Source organism: Otolemur garnettii, unplaced genomic scaffold, assembly GCF_000181295.1.
Source record: "Otolemur garnettii isolate 467f Iridium unplaced genomic scaffold, OtoGar3 scaffold00076, whole genome shotgun sequence".
NCBI classification, from domain to species: domain Eukaryota; kingdom Metazoa; phylum Chordata; class Mammalia; order Primates; family Galagidae; genus Otolemur; species Otolemur garnettii.
Genome location: NW_003852471.1, coordinates 3,942,350 through 3,962,133, shown reverse-complemented (window position 1 = coordinate 3,962,133; position 19,784 = coordinate 3,942,350). Strand labels below are relative to the sequence as shown.

The window sequence follows — 19,784 nt, the reverse complement described above, 5'->3', positions numbered from 1 at the left end:
AGGACCTCAGGGAATTTTATGGGTGATAGCACTGCTGTTTACAGAGTGTCTGCTCCCTCCTAGACAGAGGGCAACACACGTGTCTGACATGCGTGATGTGTCAATCCTTTCAACAGACCTTCAAGGGCAGCAGCTGCGTCCCATCTTACACAGGAGGAACTGAGGCTGAGAGAGGTTGGATGCACTTGCCCAAGTCTGGTGACCAAATGCCCAGTTTGCCCAGGACTGAGAGAATTTCTGTTGTGCAGGCATCAGCGCTAAAACTGAGGAAGTCCTGCGCCGAAGGGGATCAGTTGGTCACTCTCAAACTAAATACATACATAAAACAAAGCCGTGTAATGACAGCAATGAAATCTTTTCGTGAAATGACTAATGTTAATTGCAAACAATTCATTCTCTCACTGTTCAGCCTGCACACATAATAGACTGACAGGCTGTGAAGAGTCCACATGTGAAGAATAGAAGAGGCCAGATAGAGTCGACCATCACCTTTGAGTCAGTCTTAACCATTTCCTGTGCTGTGCACCCCGCTCCCCCACAGGGTCCCGACTGTACAGCCCTCTCTGCCTTTTCTTTTTTCAGCATAACAGAGGCCAACAGTAACTTACCTCATCTGAAATTTGACCTCCAAATGTCACCCATGTTCCTAGAAAAGAAAAAAGAAATTTGCACATTATTCATAACCATTTTCCTAATATTATGCATAGTAGGAGATGCCTCTTACCAGGGACACCTTAGTAGACTGCACGGGTACTTTACAAGATGCTCGGATGAGGGGCACATGTGGGCTGCACCTGCGCCCCTTCCCTAAGTATTCTAGAAAGGGTCCGTGTCTCCCTGGAGGAAGCAGTGCCTTTTCTTCATTCGAAGCCACCATATATGCTAATGGCAGCCCTGTTCTAAAAGATGCTTTTTCTTTTGCTATAAGAAGATGAATGTCAGTGGACAAGGTCTTGCTGTCACTTAGCTAAGAAGCTACTTGTTTGGAAAGTGAAGGTGGACCTTGGGTGGTGGCTCTTCCTGCCTTTGCGTCCCCAATGGGGCTGTGTTTTGTATTCGTATTACCCTTCAGAAGGAACCCTCTCAGCTGTCCTTCCAGTGCCCACTTCCAAGACCCAAGGGACGAGACTCATGTACCTTCTCTGCTATGACCCACTATTCCAAAATGGAAATCTCTATTGGTTGTGGATTTGGGAAAGCAAAGGAAGAGAGGAATGACCAGCTGCCAAAGACTTGCATTTGTGACGCAAGAGGGACACAGACATGGAGTGGACCCGTGCCGTGCCAGAGTGGTGTCGTGGGGGCACATGGAGAAACTCTGCTGGAAACGTATTTCCCAGTTTAGAATGACAGCCATAGCTACCATTTATGGAACACTTTCCCAATACTAGATAGTGTGCTAAGAATTTTTTGTGTTCTATTGCCAATCATTTTGACAAACTTATAAGACACTAGACTTGCAAAGATACTTTTATTATCCTTATTTCCAGGGGAGGAATCAAATATTAACCCATCTCCTAGGGAAGATACTCAGGATTCCCCAAACATGACTGGCTTAAGACGGGTGTCCTTTTTGCCATACCACACTACCTCATTAGAATATTCCCAAATTAATCGGAGCATTTTTTGTTTGTTTGTTTTTTGAGACAGAGTCTCACTCTGTTGCCCTGGGTAGAGTGCTGTGGTGTCACAGCTCACATGGACTTCAAACTCTTGGTTCAAGTCACCCTTTTGCCTCAGCCTTGGAGTAGCTGGGACTATAGGTACCTGCCACAGGCCCAGCTAGTTATTCTTTTTTTTAAGAGAGTCTCACTCTGTTGCCTCAGACTAGGGCGCCATGGTCTCATAGCTCACAGCAACCTCAAACTACTGGGCTTAAGCCTCCCAGGTAGCTGGGACTACAGGCTTCTGCCACAACGCCTGGCTAATTTTTCTACTTTTAGTGGAGACAGGATCTCAGGGTCTCACTCTTGCTCAGGCTGGTCTCCAACTCCTGAGCTCAAGCAATCCATCTGCCTCAGCCTCCCACAGTGCTAGGATTATGGGCGTGAGCCACCGCACCTGGCCTAATTATAACATTTAGATGTCATGCTCTATAGAAATATGTTGGTGCAATTGCACCTTTTCCTTGAGTCTTCAGGGACTAAAACAAAAGTAGGGCATAAATTCTTTCCCTGGTACCCTGGGTACGTCCCCAGAAGTTGCCAACTGGCAGCCCCCAAGTTGCACTCAGCTTGTGGACCTGTTTATCTTGGCTGGAATGGTATTGACCCACTTTATTATTTGAATACATTTTTGAATAAGTTACCAACATTTAAAAAATTAGGGAATTTTTATTAAAATGTTTTGATTTTCAGCTTCTCTTAATAATGAAGAGCTGGACATTCCCCACCTCGGGGGAGCAGCATGGTCTGTGGAAGGATCCGTCCTGCCCAATTAGTTAAAGTCCCTGCATCTTCCCGCTGTGTTCCCAGCCCTGAAGCCAAACAGCAGCTGCTGGATATACTATGATGTTTACTGCTGTTTTCTAGCTGTAAAATGAATAGAAAAATAAACCTGTGCATCTCCTAAAAAAGAGAATTGAGTATAAAAAAGAAAAACATAGGAGTAAAATTTTTTTTTTTTTTTTGGATTGAAAGCTCCAAACAAAGAATGTTTGCACAGAAAAGTTACATCTTAAGGAACCGTAATGAAAGCAGCCCTGGCTGGCACACAGAAAAGATGGGCGTCGGGAAACTTAAGGAACTGAAGATGCGGCAGTGTTTGTCTCTGAAAAAGAATAAAAGGAGTGAGCTGCTGTCAAATACAGTCCCTGATTAAGTGCAAAAAATTGCCTGGGCGTCAAAACCATTTTACAGACAACACATTTATAAAAGAGTCTCTTTTGAATGTACAGAAATTACGTGTCCAGAGCATCAACAAGCATTTGCAAATGTTAGTCTAACCAGCAACTCTGTAGCTCAGGGTGTTAAAAATATGACTGAGAGCTTTCAGGCCAAGTTAAATGATGGGTGGCGTTTTCTCCTGCAGTAAATGAGAACACGGATATAAAGAACAGCCCGCTGCTAACTATTGATTTTTGGTGCAGTGAGAATTTTGAAGAGGTCCAAGAGCTTTTGGACAAGGAGCCCACGAAAGGCAAAACACCGGGCAATGGCTTACTCATGTGATGAAAAGGTCGCAGGCCGCTGGATGCAGACCGCCCTGGTCAGTCACTGTGTTACTGAGGTTAGAGCTCCCGGGGGTGGGACTGATGTGGGGCCAGTCAAGTGACAGTCCAGAGGTGGCACTATTTTGTTGGGATACTATCCCTGAGACCATTCCTCATTCCTTAGGAACTGCTTTGGGCAAAAAAAGCAAAAATGGGACAAGCCGTGGATTCAGTAATTAATACCCCAAATTGGCTATTCTTCTATGTCTTGGAGCAGAATCAGGTCAGCATTTACTTAACGAACTTGCTGGCTTATTTGTGCTGCAATGCAGAAGAGATTTTTTAACCATTTATGTCATCCAAGGGAATAGTCCTGTTTCTACTTAGCAGAGAAGATTGGCCCAAAGTTCTGAGAGCTTCTTGCTGATGCTACAGTCGGTGTGCGCCTTAGGAATATTTGCGCATTCACAAGTGTTTACACAAATGTCTCCTTTGCTTCTCTCAGTCCTGCCAAAATAGAGTCTTTGGGAAATTCATTCGCCAAGGAATAATTTGGTCCATGGCTCTGCACTGAGATCAGTTTCCAAAAATGACCGTGATAGCCTAAAATTCATTCTTTAATATTATGCCATCAAAACCCAGATACTAAAAAAGTCCTCTGACTTCCAACTTCATGAAAATAAACTAGCGTCACATAGCTTACCTTTCTTAATTAATGTACGACAGTACAAATGAAGAGCCATGATTTGAAGTTATCGATCTGGAGCATAATACGGCACCGAAGCCGGAGCAGAAGGGCCTGCAGGGTAGTGCGCACAGCGTGGAGGAGTCACTCGCATGCCCAGGAGCATCTCTATCCCCAAAGTACCCTGAGACAACTACCCACTACCCTTGGCTGAAGGATCTAAAGCTGCCTTCTGTACATCACAGTGAAAAAGTACAGGGCCTGAAGGATGTCTGGGTGCAAAGGAAAAGAAATCAGGTTTCTAATTCCAAGTCAAAAGAAGTCATGAATTATAAAAGAAGAATATGGTGATAATTAAATGTTTTTCTTTTTCTATGAGTTCACAATTTTAAAAAATGAATGAATAATCACATATATTTACATAAAGTTACCTACCTAGACCGTAATTTAATAAAAATAAAGAGCTCATTTTTATTTCTGGGAGTTCGTTGTTCTTACATTCAGCTTCCTTGTTCACATGTACCAAACTGCCCGGCCCTTTCAACACTGGCTACTTATTTGTTTTCTACCTGATTGATCATAGAGTTTATATCTTTTATAAGAAAGTAAGCTGTGTGAGGGCTAGAACTGTATTTTATTCATTGTTATATTTCTACAGCCCTGGATAGAAGTAGGTCCCTACTAGATAGTTGGTAAGTGTTGGTTAAACTGAATTAAATGGTCCTTTGAAATATTATTAACCTTCATAATATTAGGATAATTTTCTGCCAAACAAACACATTTCTTTTCACTTGTAGGAAAATTAATAAGGCTTGTCAATAATTTTCAGTTCTTCTAGTCTCCCAATGATTGAAATGTTTGGGAGAAACGGTCAAAAAGGTCTCAGGAAGGCATTAGAGGGATAAGAATGGGCCGGCCAGGGCATCTCCCCGTCCGTGGGTACCTGCCCAGTCATGTCCCCTCCTGGAGAGGGGTCAGAGGCCTGGCTGCAAGATCTCCATCTAGGAAAGGCCGAGTAGCCTAGAGTAGGGCGGCTCTGCTGACCACCCCCGAGGAAGGGTTGTCTTTTACAAACAGGACACATCCCTTGCTGCTGGACAGAGCCTTAGCGCCAGCCTTCTAGATGGGCGGACTCTGTTTCTTGGCTTTTATTCTCTACTGTGCCCGACTGCAGAAGAGCTAAGGTGGTTTATTAGTTAATGTGATTCTCTAAAACCCTCTGTGACCATTTTCTTAACCACTTTTATCCCTCTAATGAGAACATGCCTTCCTGAGTCCTTGGATGTCATACGACCATTTCACTGTAAATCTCGAATTAGTGGGATATTACTTAGAAAGATAATTTTATCAAAATGACATTTATTATTTCCAACATTTTAGAAATGGAGGGAATATAAAGAGAACTGTTGAACTGCAATTGTGTCTTCTGATAAAACTCCTTCAGGCACCAAGGAATATATAATTAGAAAACCCTTGGGGTTCGCCTACCGTGGCATAAAAGTGGTCCATGAAACGTAAAATGAAGAAAGCCGCCTACACGCACTCACATACATGCAGACAACCACCAGGTAGGGAGTTACCTTTTGGTGATCAACAGGGTGACTGCTTCTTGCTTATTCAATTTTAGAAACACGCTTATCATTTAAACAGGCTCCTCACTTTGAGATGAAGAGACATTTAGACATTCCTATGTAGTAATGTTAACACCGTACATCATCATAGTCCAAATATCAAACCAGGAAATGAATGTTGGTGCAGAACTAGTCCCATAGGCCCTTTTTGAATTTCATTATCCTTTTCTCTGTTCCAGGCCCTTATGCAGAATCTAACACTGCATTTGGTTGTATTTTTTCTGAATCTTTTCCTAATTCTTTTTTTTTTTAGCTGGGGCTGGGTTTGAACCCTCCAACTCCAGCATAAGGGACCGGCACCCTACTCCTTTGTGCCACAGGTGCCGCCCATCTTTTCCTAATTCTGACAGTTCCTCAGTCTTTTCTTGTCTTTTTTAACCTTGCACTTTTAAGAACACAGATAAGTACTTCCTAGAATGTCCCACAAGTTGGATTTGATAATTTTAAGTTTACAGATTTGGTGATTTTCTTCTCTAAGTAGCACTTTGGCTTGAATATATCACTATAGATATCGAGAAGGGAACATATAAAATACAATAGTAAAATTTATTTTGCCACAGTATACTTCTTTACTCTTTCTTTCTTTCTTTTTTTTTTTTTTGAGACAGAGCCTCAAGCTGTCACCCTGGGTAGAGTGCTGTGGTATCACAGCTCACAGCAACCTCTAACTCCTGGACTCAAGCGATTTTCCTCCCTCTGCCTCCCACGTAGCTGGGACTATAGGCGCCCACCACATCGCCTGGCTATTTTTTGGTTGCAGCCGTCATTGTTGTTTGGCAGCTCCAGGCTGGATTCGAACCCGCCAGCTCAGGTGTATGTGGTTGGCGCCGTAGCCGCTTAAGCCACAGGCGCCAAGCCTTCTTTACTCTTTTATTCAACAAATACTTGAGTCTACCATGCTCCAGGATTATACTTAAGCTATCAGACTACGATAGTGAGAAAAACTGGTAACTACTTATCCTTCATGAAGGATATTTATGGGAAAAAACAAAATAATAAGGAACACAAGTTAAATGTATGGCATTTATTTAAAAATTTAATTTTTATAAATAAACTATAAAATACATAGTGCTGATAGACAGGAGTTAAAGGAGTCAATTTAATAAAGCAGGGGCAGAGTATATAAAATATTCAGGGGTAGGTGTTGAAATTTGCAGGTAGGGTGGCCAGATAAGGTTCACTAAGAAAGCAAATTTGAGAAAAGACTTAAAGAATAGGAAGGAGCCCACCATGCAGTTATCTGGAGGGAGACTGCTCCAGTTGGGGGCAGCAGTGAGGTGAGAGTTTGCCTTGTGGTGTGCAAGGACAATGAGGAGGCCAGTGTGGCCAGAGGAGAAAAGGTGAGGCCCGGAGGTCATGAGGGCCAGATTGTATGGGGTCCTATCAGTCCCAAGATGGCCCTTGGAGAGACCAATGAAGAGTTCTGAGTAGAGAAGTGACACAATCTGGCCTTGTCTGCTATGTTGCTATGGATAGACCATAGAGGCTGAAACAGAAACAGGACACCAGTTAGGGGCTATTGTGACAATCCAGGGGACACATGACAGTGGTTTGGTCCAAGGTGGTAGTAGTGAATATGGTGAGGAGTGGTTGAATTTTGGGGTCGATTTTAAAGCATAGGCAATAGGATTTGGTGTTTAAAGGTATATAGGATATAAAGAGAAGGTGAAACTTCAAGGAAAATACCAAGGTGGTCATAGCACAGAAAGAATGGGAAGACAGTTCAACACATTTCAATACCAATTCAACAATTTTAAGTTTTGGAAACAGCACACATGTTGACTATAGGTTAATATAGTCAGGGTTGCTATGAGCTGTGATAGCATAGCACTCAAATGTAGTCATGATTGACAGGTATTTCATCTGGAGGGGTTCAGAAGCAGTAAGCTATATCACTGAAGAATTTAAGATTCAAGCACTGGGTATCACTGAAATTAGACAGCGCCCTTGGCAAAATTCATATGCTCAGTGTCTTATTCAATAGAGTTAGCCTAGAGGAGACTGAGCCAAAGGTGGGAGAGTCCCCCTAAATTGCATATCCAGCAAGAAGCAGAGTGCAGGCCCTGAGTGAGAGCTGATTGGAGGAGGGAGCCCTGAGTGGCCAGCCACAACCTGAGTCCCCAGAGCTCAAGGGAACAGCATGGTGAGCACTTTGTCCTCTGAGCTGTAGGCTGAGCCTTCCACTGAGAGTGGAACCCTGTTCAGTACCTTCATGTCCAAGTCCTACTTGTTCTGCAGACCCACAACTTCAGCTTCAGAGGCCAGTGTGCTAAATGATAGCTCCTTAGAGCTTCCTCTGTTGAGTCAAAGTATAGCTTGCTACATCATTAGAATATTTTAGGTCTCTTTTCCAATAACTTTGTGACCCCCAGAAACTTCCAACCTCTTGATTTCCTGTTCCTTATGCACAAAACTAGGAAACTGAAGCCTCCTTCCTGTCCATAATTTCATGATTCTGTGGCTGGACTTTGAAGGGAGAGGAAGCTGTTCCATGTACTCTTCTCCTACCATGTTTCCCTGAAAATAAGACCTACACCCAAAAGAAGCCCTAGCAGGACTTCTATGCATTTGTTAAATACAAGCCCTACCCCAATAATAAGACCTAGTGACGGGCATGGCTATGCAGATACGCTGAACGGTAAGGAAGACCGGAATACCTTTTATCTGCCACAGCTCCTTTCTCCCAGCCATTCTCACTTGCAAGGGTGTGCACCGCAGTCGCCAGTATCGTATTGCACACCTGCCAACAGCTAGGGGAAAGGAGTTCACGCATCACTAGCACCAGCCCCACCAACAAGGTCAGCTCCCCCTGTCAGGTTCCAGAAGAAGATGACTTAACTTGAATAATTGTAGATTGTTGTATTATACTTAATAAAAATAAGACATCCCCTGAAAATAAGCCCTGGTATGTCTTCTTGAGAAAAAATAAATATAAGACAGTGTCTTATTTTCGGGGAAACACGGTACCACTCTGAACTGAATGCTGATACCATGCTGACCACTTTGTTTTGTGACCACATTAGTTTATTTTTACCAATGATACCCACATCAGACTGCAACTGTCTTGGGGGGAGGAACCAAATTTAATTTAAATTCTAAATTCTGGCCATTGAAGTGGAGTCTGGTATACAGTAGGTTCTTAATCATTGTTCAATTAGTAAATAAACATTTTTAAAACACAGGGATTCCTGGCCTTGATAAGAAAGCATCTCGAACCCAAGAGCATTGGCAGAATGTTGGTTGTTTCTTTCACTATCTTCAACTAGAGGTTTTATCCTAGACGGGCTGACCTGGCCCTCACTAGGCCAATTAAATCAGAGTCCCTGACATGGAAACTTACCACCAGTATTTTTTAAAGATATCCTCAAATAATTCTAATTGCCACCAGAGTTGAGAACCACAGACCTGGGCTCTTGTCATACTAATAGTATCTTATCCATTTCTTTACACTCTGACTCACCTTTCTTACTCTTTTACTCAGGTGCTGCTACCCCCATTTTCCAGAGGCTACATGACTCGCCCGAAGTTCAAATAACTGGTAAATGGCACGGTCAAAGCTGGGAGGATTGAAATCCAGCAGCCACGCTCCCCCCACTCCGACCCCTGCCCTCTTAGCACGGGATGGTGTGGAGAGAGTCAATCTGGCCTGAGGGGAGGATGGGGCTGGGATGTGAGAACTGGCTTCTCGCCCTTGGCACCTGCTACCAGTCGAAGGTTACAGAATAGACACCTTTCAGCTGGGGAGCCTGAGGGTGAGGGGCTGAGCAGGCAGGGGCGTCAGACAGGCCTGGGCTGGGGTTCTGACTCCACCGCTCCCTGGCAGGGTGGGGTGGGTGGTAATAATGATAACCGGCTCACAGGCTTTTGAGGAGGATTCTGTGAAATTTGGCTAGGGCTTAACAGCCTCTATCACAGCTTTACATCCCAGCCTCAGATCAGTGGGCTTAGTCTTCAGGCTGCATCGGCGTCCCCTGAGATCCGCACTCCGAGATTCTGATTCTGCAACTCTGAGCTGCACCGGGGACTTCCGCAGGTTTAACAAACATCCCAGGTGATTTGGAGGCACAGCAATACTGGAGGATCCCTTCTGTGGCTCCTGGAGAGAAGCTGGCGCAGATCTGCGTCGGGCGCCCAGACGAGCTCTTTTCCGAATGACGCAGGCAAAGCGCTCCTCCTTGTTCTGGCTGCATCTGTCAGTGTTTTCCACAGAGCGGGGCCCTTATTTTTGGATCCAAGCTGCAGGCTGGTCTTTCAGTTTTTGGCTTCTAGTGTGTTGCTAATGAGCATCTGGCCAGAGTTAACAAATGCGATGACAACTTAGCCTTTGCTTTTTTACTTTCATTACCTTTTTTTGTAAGAACCAATAACACCACTGGGGCTCTTAGAGGGTGGGGCCGGGGATGAGGTGCTCTCACACCTGTGCTTTATGCAAGCGCTTGAAACAGCACTAAAACTAGGCAAAAAGCAGTAAAGCCCCCGTGGAATAAAGGTAGGCCTCTCAGGCGGAGGGGTGCAAGCAGTGTTCCCACTTGCAGTGAAGGATAATGTACACACACATACATATACGTGCATTTTTTTTTTCTTTTTAAGGACTAACTATCTAAGGGTCGGCTCCCCAAAGCCATGGTCTCTCCACAGTACCACACTGATTTCTGGTGCTGACACTTCATCGCCTCCCCCCAACCCACTCTCATGCTCTGCTCCAGCCAAACGGTACATAGGTCACTATGAAAGTTTTGAGACAGACTGTGTTATGGTCTATGTTTTCATTTCCAAGAAACCCAGTCGCGAGCGTCCTTTCCGATTCACCCATGTCAGTTTCAACTTGCCCGCTTACCGATGTCGGGAGGGCTGCACTGGTTTCCATCCCTGCGGATTTTATGTTTCTTGATTTTTGTACATCTCAAAACTTTTGTAATGTCCCACGCTTGGCAGAGCCTTTCTGCTCATGCAACAGCATCCTGCTATATGAATCTGCCCAGGTTCTTTTCGCTGCCAAATGCCTTCCTTATGACAAGCTTCGCACCTATTTCTGCCCCCAAACTGCCTCTCTGGCGGGATGAAGGATGCTGTACACCTGCCCCTCTCCTCTGGGCCGCCGTCCCGCTCTCAGCTCCACTTGAGATCAGGATTTAGCTCAGGATTGACTCTGGAACACGGAGTCTCTTTTGACTTTAAGGCCTCAAACCCTTGGGAGCTCTGTAGTCAGGGCAGAGAGCTGGGTCACAGTGAGATGTGCTGGTCATTGAATGTCTCCTGGGGCATGCTGTCCCCAGAGGAGGGGGCAGCGGCAGAGGGGAGTGGAGTCTGCCATTAGCAAAGGCTGGGGCTGGGCTGGCTGGCTGGGCCTGCCAGAAAGACCTGTGGAAGAAGATGGTTGAAGCATAATCTTCTTCCAATACCTGTGTGTAGAGGTGAGGATTTGGCTGGTAAAGGGTTGGGATTGAAAAAGGTTATTCATGATCCTGATAGGGAATGTACAAATATTTGATATGTTCTCTCTTTCTTAAATTTAAAGATTTATGTATTTAAGTGTCAGAGGGATACTGGTAGTTCCATTCTAAGATTTATTTCAGGGCCCATTGCTTGGAACCATTTTGTCCTTTTTCTCCATTAGTCTGTACAGGTTAAAGGCAAGGGAACAGCCCTGGAAACAGGGTGAGTGGGGGGGACACGAAGTGTGGAAGAGGCAGTTTTCTGCTATGAAGCAGGTTGCAGGGGTTGCCATCCCTCTCCAGAGACTGGGGGCAAAACCTAGAAATGAAATCTCAGTCTGTTAAATCTCCCAGAAACGATGGCCCACGCTCTGCACCTGGATGTTAGAATTAGTGATATAGAGTAACTTAAATCTTTAAATTCACAGCTTAATCTCCTCAAACATTCTTAATTAGGCGTGACTCCTGAATTGATTCTGTGCCTATAGCCTGTTAGGAAAATGTAGAATCAATTAAAGCCAAAAAGGCCTTAGATACATTTTTCTTCCCCTGTGTTTAGTTTTTTTTGCACACACTACTGAAATAAATATTATCTTTATACTCAGAAGCAAATGTTATTTTTTAAAATGCCTTTGCTACAGGGAAATTCATTCATAAAAAAGGGTTTCCACAAATCACGGTTCTTCCTACTTCCTGAATAAGAACAAGAGGCACTGTTTTTATTTTCTTCTTCTTCAGCTTCTTTTTCTTTAAAAGAGAGAGGGTCTTGCTCTGGCACCCTGTCCTAATGCAGTGGCATGATCACAGCTCACTGCAGCCTCAAATACCGGGGCTCAAGTGATTCTCCTGCCTCAGCCTGCCAAGTTTGCTGGGACTACAGGTGCGGTACCACACTCGGTTAATTAAAAATATATATACATATATTTTTTGTAGAGATAGGTTCTTGCTATATTGTCCTGGCTGGTCTCAAACTCCTGGTCTTAAGTGACCCTCTTACCTAGACCTGTAAAGTGCTGGGATTACAGGAATAAGCCACTGTGTGGAATCTATATTTTCTTAACATTTTGCCTGAAGATTTTTTGGTTAAAATTCCTCACCTTTTCCTGTACTGACATTTACTTATTGCAACTTATTTCTTACAACAAAGTTTTTAGGGCCTTCAAAACCAGCATTCGTCATTAATGAGACTTACTCATTTTGTTCTTTGAAGAACGCCTGTAATAAATGTATAGAACAATTAATGCAGGTAAACTAACACAGCATTAGAATCAAATTAGATGCCCTGGGACACAGCAGTAAATGGTAATTTTTAATTCTTAAAAAAAATCAAAATATTTTTAATATCTTTTTCTAAAATGAGATCTATTATTAAGGTTGAAAATCCCCTTTTTCCTGTTAACGCTTACCATAGCGCCTGGAAAGTAGAATGTACCCAAATATATATTTTACATTTTTTTGTGTTTATCTTTTGCTTTTCCACAATAAGTTATTATGAATAAGAACATGCAAAACAAACACTACTGCCAAGAAGTTTGAAAGTGAATGTGGCCTCCTTTATACCATCTTTTATCTACAAAAATTAACGTCAAATCTTTTTCTTTGTGCAGGGATATGTTTTGATGATGGTTCAGTAAGTTGTTTTCCCCCAGACAGTAATAATTTTGGATCACTCTGGTGTATCTGTACATAAGAAAACAAGGCTGTATTTACAGGGCTATCAGGACCTGATAGGAAAGAAATTTTAATTCCATGGCAAAGTAAAGAAACTTACAATAAGATAAGGATATCGTCAAAGAGAATGAAAAGTATCTTGAAACAATTCCTTCAAATTCTCCCTCTCGGGCTTGGAACTTCATGACACTTAAGTATTAAAAATATTAATAAAAACTCAAAGTAGCAATACAAAGTGATTTGTGTTAAGAAGTTTTTAAAATATAGAAAAATTAAAACTGAGGGACTAGGGTGGGCATGGTGGCTCATGCCTGTAATCCTAGCACTCTGGGAGGACAAGGGAGGAGGATCCCTTGAGCTTAGGAATTTGAGAACAGCCTGAAAAAAGTCAAGACCCCATCTCTGCTAAAAATGGAAAAAAAAAAATTAGCTGGGTGTGGTGGTACGGGTCTGTACTCCCAGCTACTTGGGAGGCTGAGGCAGGAGGATTTCTTGAGCCCAGGAGTTTGAGGTTGCAATGAGCTATCACGATGGCCTGCTCTCTAGCTTGGGGAACAAAGTGAAAAAAGATAAGTGAGGAACTATGTCAGGGATAATTTAGCAAAAACCTGATTATTAGAAAATGTCCCCAACCATATTATGCTCACATTAACCCAGATCCCACATATCCCCGCGATTTATGGATTTACACATAAGGATTAGTTTATTTCGTCTTTGCCTGATGGATACCAACTGTAAAAATTTCAGCATTACACAAATGAATAATGTCCTTTCCCTAATAGAAAATTTATGGCAGTAGCAAGTGGATAGGATACTTTAGCAACATCCACAGAACTATACATAGACTTTCTTTTCATGCACTGACACTTGGGCTATTTCTAACTAAGGGACAGAGACCTTCCCATTTTAGTAATTACATGCAGAGATATAACATGTCAAAGAAGAAAATGGAGCATTCCTAAATCAGAAAACTATGTTGGTGTATCTTTCATCTTAGGAGATTCCATACTCTACACAGAATCATTCTCCTTTGAAATGATACACTATGCTAAAAAATTAATTATGGGAAAAGAGACGCCAGCTTCTTGCAGCCTTGTCTGGAGACAAGCTTTCATTGTCCAAATGCTGGGCCTTCCAGACAGGCTTTGACCTGGAGGTGATGGCATTATAATCACATAGTCCTGATTGTACAGGGATGGAGAGAAAATTCCTAACAAACTGCATGAAAAGTTACCCTGACATTTAGGCAATCAGAGACATCAAAGCATACCAATGTTATATTTTAATCTCAACAGTATTTTGGATTGTTCTCAAACACAGAAGGCAGGACCTCTTGAGCTATTTTCAACACAACTAATATCTCAGAATGAGCTCTGTTTCCTTAGAGACTATATAAGACCTGGCATAGGAGAGGGGCTTATGAAGAGTTCTATGAATGAATAAATTCAAGAACAGTACAGAGAAATGATCAGTGGTGATGTAATGTTTAATGGATTTGTTTATTGCCTGCTGATTTTTTTAAAAAAATATACCTAGTTCATTGCTTGGAAATGAGTTAATCTGAAAGAGTCCATCCACGGGCTTTAAGTGGGTTAGTGATCTATAATTAGCAGCCACCACACCCGAGTACACAATGGAAGAACATCTCAGAGACTAGGAGGCTGGCATGCTGGAGAGAGTCACCCTGGTGGAATGACATCTGCATTTGCCATCTTAAAGCAGCGATGGCTTCAGTTGCTCTCCCTTCTGGTACGAGGGGTCCTGGCTGTGGAAAACCAGAGGATGTTCCCAGAGGGAACTGCAGGGGACCAAAGATACCAGTCTGGTGACACTCCATCTTTGATCATTTTGTGACTGCCCAGGAACCCCAGAACTGCTCACACTGACGGAGCAGAACTTTCTGCTAACGAGGAAGGAATACACAGCTGTGGTGAATAATGTGCCATCAAAGATCCAGTGTGGACACGGTATGATGGCTCCAGAAGGTCCCGCGGAGATCTCAGGGCTCCCTGCACAAGGGCACAAGGGCAGGGGTTTCATCTGTCTTGTTCACCGCTGCCTCTCCAACACCAGAACAGAATTCAGTCTTGCAGGTCACTACCTGCCAGGCCCTAGGCAACATTCTGAAATTATTTATTTTATTTCACAACAGCCTTGAAGAGTGGTAGGTTTTTCCATTTTTTGCAGACATACCTGGGATTGAGTGTGCCCATGAATAACTGTTCACCTCTGAGACTTTGTGCACCCCTAAAATGACACCCCCACACAGCACTGTGTGAGAACTAAGTGAGATGATGATGCCAACTCACACTTTCTTGAGACTTCTATTGTGCCAGGCACACTTAGTGGGCATTCCATCACACTAAACTCATCACCACTCTGGTAGGGAGTTTATTTTCTGGTAGGTGACTGGACCAGGACGTCAGTCCAGGACATCTTAATGACCTCAGCAGTGTATGCCAGTCTCTGGTACACTGTTGTTTGGCGGGCCTGGGCTGGATTCCAACCCCCCAACTCTGGTGTACGTGGCTGGCGCCTTAGCGGCTAAGCATACAACAGGTGCTCACTATATGCCACTTTCCTTATCTCCCAAAAGACAATATTTGAAGCAGCAGAAGTTCTTTTTTTTTTTTTGAGACAGAGTCTCAAGCTGTCACCCTAGGTACAGTGCTGTGGCGTCACAGCTCACAGCAACCTCAAACTCTTGGGCTTAAGTGATCCTCTTGCCTCAGCTTCCCAAGCAGCTGGGACTACAGGTGCCCCCCACAATGCCCAGCTATTGTTGTTTGGTGGCCCAGGCTGGATTTGAACCTGCCAGCTCTGGTGTATGTGGCTGGCGCCTTAGTCACTTGAGTTACAGGCACCAAGCCATCAGCTACAGAAGTTCTATAAGAAGATAAATGACTTTTTCAGTGAAAGCCAAAGTCCAATAGTATATCCATCTTGACACAGCTCAGGAAAATTTAGTATTTATTATGGATTATTTGGAAGGTGCACATGGAGAGCACTGAACAGACTAAAACATTCAAAAATGCTACAAAATTCTGAATTTCAATTGGAGATGCAAAAAGCCACATGAAAAACAGACACCTCCCCCACCATTTGCCTCTTGTGTTGGTCACCAGAAGTGGCATCCTGCCTGCTTTCCGGGCAGGGAAATGCTCTCAGGTACTCAAAACTCTCAGGGTTGCCTCAGCCATATGATGAACAAGTAACTCTGGCTTCCCGTATAGCTGAAGAGGCGAGCCAGGCTGCCTCTTCAACTCCACAGGAAGCCAGAGTGTGGAGCTCCTTGACCAGGCCAGGCATCCCCAACTGTGGCCCAGTTGGCAGGACCCATCTGATGGGTCAGCCTCATTCCAGAGATTCCAGGTTAGTTGGTCTGAGGAAAGGTCCAGGCTCTGGTATTTAAGAAACTTTCCCCGTATGACTGTAATGGCACCAGAGTTGACAACTGTTCTAAGCAGTGGGTTGGGATGTCATAGAAATGGACCCAGTACAGCAAGAAGCCTTGGAGTGCTGGGGAGAAAGGCAGTAAGACGGCTCAGAGAGGGAGAACTCTGCAGCAGGCAGGGCTGAAGGTGGCCTTGACCCCAAGGTGGAGCGTGTAATGCCTCTCACAGGGTCATTAGCCCCAACAAATGAAGGGCTGCAGAATATTCCTTCAGGGTTCTCCCTTTGGTGATTTGACCTTCATTGTATTAGTACTATTAACCTTCTGCAAGTTCCCAGTGGCAGTAAATGACTACAGCAAAAATAGCTTAGTGGAAGTACAAAAAGGTGGGATGAGAAAGAGCATCAGCGTTCTTGTTTTCTGGGACACGATTACAAGGGCCACCAATCCTGCCAGAATAGGGCACAAATGAGATGTATCTGTTTGATGGGGTCAGGGCGGGATTTCTCCCAGAGTGCCGTGTAGAATGATTAATTCATCACGCCGATCTAAAAGCTTAACTGAAACCTCCTTGGAGATGGGCCACTAGATCATTACATTGTTCCTATGTATCTTTTTAACTCAGGACGGCTCTTGATCTTCCACTAACACGTTTTCCTGTCTGTGGCACACTTGTTCAACTAGAAATTCAAAATGCATTCCAAAGACAAACAGAAGTGCACTTTAATTTTCCATATCACCACTGCTCTCTCTTAGCAGAGGCAGTGGAGAATCCACTGTCCCCTTCACATGGCTCCAGTGGGTCAACTGGAGGGGCCACTAGCAGTCACTAATCCCACTGAGTAAAATGCCAATTGTTCTTAAAGTTACACTGGCACAGCAATGACGTGCAGTTAGGAGACTCTGGATGTTGCAAACTCCCAAGTATAAACCTCAATTTAAAAAAATGTATGTAAGATGGGCCCTGACTATAGGATGGAACAGAAGACAACGTTGATGGGATAGAAATCCCATAAGGCCACAAAGCTGCCATGATCAGAAACACATGAGCACACATGAGAACTTGGGGGGAGGTGTGTCTTACTCCTATCTCAAAGACATGCATGAAAGGTTTGGTCATTGGCCTCACGTACTATGATCTCTCACACTTGCCGATTTTGTACAAATCTTCCCCACGTGCTCTGACTTAAGCTTCCCTTCTTCTCCTCCATCTATTCCCTGTCTTCATTTCCTTTCTTCACCAGGAAGGACAGGCTGGCCAGAGGATGAGGCTCACCATTCAGAAGTTTCCCTGGCCCTACTCTCATCTCCACTGGTTCACTGTCCTTTCACTGCACCTGTCTGGCACAAATCCGCATCTGGATGAGTCCAGCCGTATGGCTTCTCATCACCTGTAACCCAGACCCTGCTGTCCTGAGAAAATCACAGGCTGCAGAGACGGACACGTGAATTCTCTCCAGTGACTGCTCCTCCCTCGTAAAGCCCACCATTTCCCAGCCCAGTCATTTCCCCGCAATGTGTGCATTTCAAACCTGCCCCACTTTTCTCAGCCTCAGGTCCTACCTCCTTTTCCTTTAACCTTAGCGGAGAACAGTGCCTCCTTGACTTCTTGCTACTGTATCTCCTCACCCACCCTAACAGACACCATCGGTGCCCTGCCCACTTCCCCTTGGACTCCAGCTGCCTGAGGACCACTTCTGACATGGAACAGCCCACCTCCTCCTTCTCAGGTGGGGGTGCATTCTGCACTGGCTCCAGAGGCCCCAGGGACCTTCAGCTCTAGTCGCCCACACAGGCCCTCACTTGATTATACACGCTTTAATGGTTGCCTTCCCTTCTTAATCTCACATCTCCACTCTGATATTGAGCTTTTTAAAAATCATTTTTACTTCTTAAAATTTCAGAATATTACCAGGGTGCAAATGTTAGGGTTATGTGGATCACTTTTTTGGAGGAGACAGAATCTCACTTTGTTGACCTTGGTAGAGTGCGATGGCATCACAGCTCACAGCAACATCAAACTCTTGGGCTCAAGCGATTCTCTCTCGTCTCAACCTCCAAGTAGCTGGGATTACAGGTGCCTGCCACAATGCCCAGCTATTTTTAGAGATGGCATGTCACTCTAGCTCTGGTCTCACTCTGGTCTCAAAACCCTGAAATCAGGCAATCCACCCACCTCGGCCTCCCAGAGTACTGGGATTACAGGCATGAGCCACTTTTGTAATGCTTGAGAGGTATTATAAATGTGCCTGCCCATCACCCAGATTGTGTACATTGTATCCATTAGGTATGACCTCTCCTCTCCTCACCTTCCCTCTCCTCTCCTCTCCCCTCCCCTCCTCTCTCCTCTCCTCTCGCACCTGTCTAATTCCTGTTGAGTTTTACTTGAATCTGTGCACATGAGTGCTGGTTGATTAGTTCCAGTTTAATAATGAGTGTATACAGTGTTTGTTTTTCCATTCTATAGATACTTTCACTCAGGATAATGGTCTCCAGTTTAATCCAAATTGTTGCAAAAGGGATTAAATCATCCTTTTCATGGCTGTGTGAATATACACACATTCTGTTAATCCACTTATGAACTGATGGGCAGTTGGTTGATCCCACCTCTCTGTGGTTGTGAATTGTGCTGCAGTAAACATTTGAGCATGTCTTTTTGATAAAATGACTTCTTTTCCTTTGGGTAAATAACCTGTATCAGGACTGCTGGATCAAATAGTTGGTCCTACTTTCAGTTCTTTGAGCACTCTCCATACTATTTTCCACAGAGGTTGTACCAGTTTGCAGTCCCACCAACAGTATATAAAGATTCCTTCTCTCTGCATTCACCCCAGCATCTATTTAGTGTTGGAACTTTCTGGTAAAAGCCATTCTCACAGGGGTTAGCTGGTAGCTCATGGTTTTGATTTGCATTTCCCTGATGCTTAGTGATGTTGAGAATTTCTCATGTGTTTATCGGCCATGCGCCCATCTTCTTTTCAAAAGCTTCTGTTCATATCTTATGTCTACTTTTTAATAGGATTGTCTGACTTTTTCTTGCCAACTTGCTTGAGTTCTTTGTAGATTCTAGTTTTTAGCCCCTTATCAAATGTATTTTCTCCCACTTTGTAGGTTGTCTATTTGCTCTGTTGACTGTTTCCTTGGCTGTGCAGAAGCTTTTTTATTTGATCAAGTCCCATTTGTTTATTTTTGTTGTTGCTGTGATCACCACTGGGATCTTCTTTATAAATTCTTTGTCTAGGCCATTATCTAGAAGAGTTTTTCCAAAATTTTCTTCCAGAGTCCTTATGGTTTTATGCCTTATATTTAAGTCTGTTCTCCACATTGAATTGATTTCTGTGAGTGGTAAGAGATATGGATCTGGTTTCAATCTTCTGCATGTGGCTATCCAATTTTCCCAGAACCATTTATTGAGTAGGAATTCTTTTTCCCAGCACACATTATTGTCTGCTTTGTCAAAGATCAGTTGGCAAAACATGGGTGGTGTTAAATCTGGGTTATCTGTTCTGTTCCTGGGTTCCATGTTTCTATTTTTGTGCCAATACCATGCTGTTTTGGTTACTATAGCCATGTAGTATAGTTTAAAATCTGGTAACGTGATGTCTCTGGATTTGTTTCTTTTGCTTCAGGTTGCTTCAGCTATTTGGACTCTTTCCTGGTTCCAATCAAAGCATAGGATTATTTTTTCTAGATCTGTGAAAAACAACATTGGGATTTGACGGGGGCCAGGGGATTACAGTTAATTTAATTACATAAATTACTGTGGGTCATATGGACGTTTTAACAATGTTGCTTCTACCAATCCACGAGCATGATA

General features: G+C 43.7%; 1 protein-coding gene across 5 annotated transcripts in view; it reads right to left on the bottom strand.

The window, feature by feature from the left end:
- Window positions 1-19,784, bottom strand: part of KCNAB1 (potassium voltage-gated channel subfamily A member regulatory beta subunit 1) — a 385,822-nt gene that overhangs the window by 82,519 nt on the left and 283,519 nt on the right. For all 5 annotated transcript variants that reach the window (XM_003794131.3, XM_003794133.3, XM_003794130.3 and 2 more), the window contains exon 3: window positions 609-646. In XM_003794131.3, coding sequence (XP_003794179.1) covers window positions 609-646 — 38 coding nt within the window. The remainder of the gene's footprint in view (window positions 1-608; window positions 647-19,784) is intronic.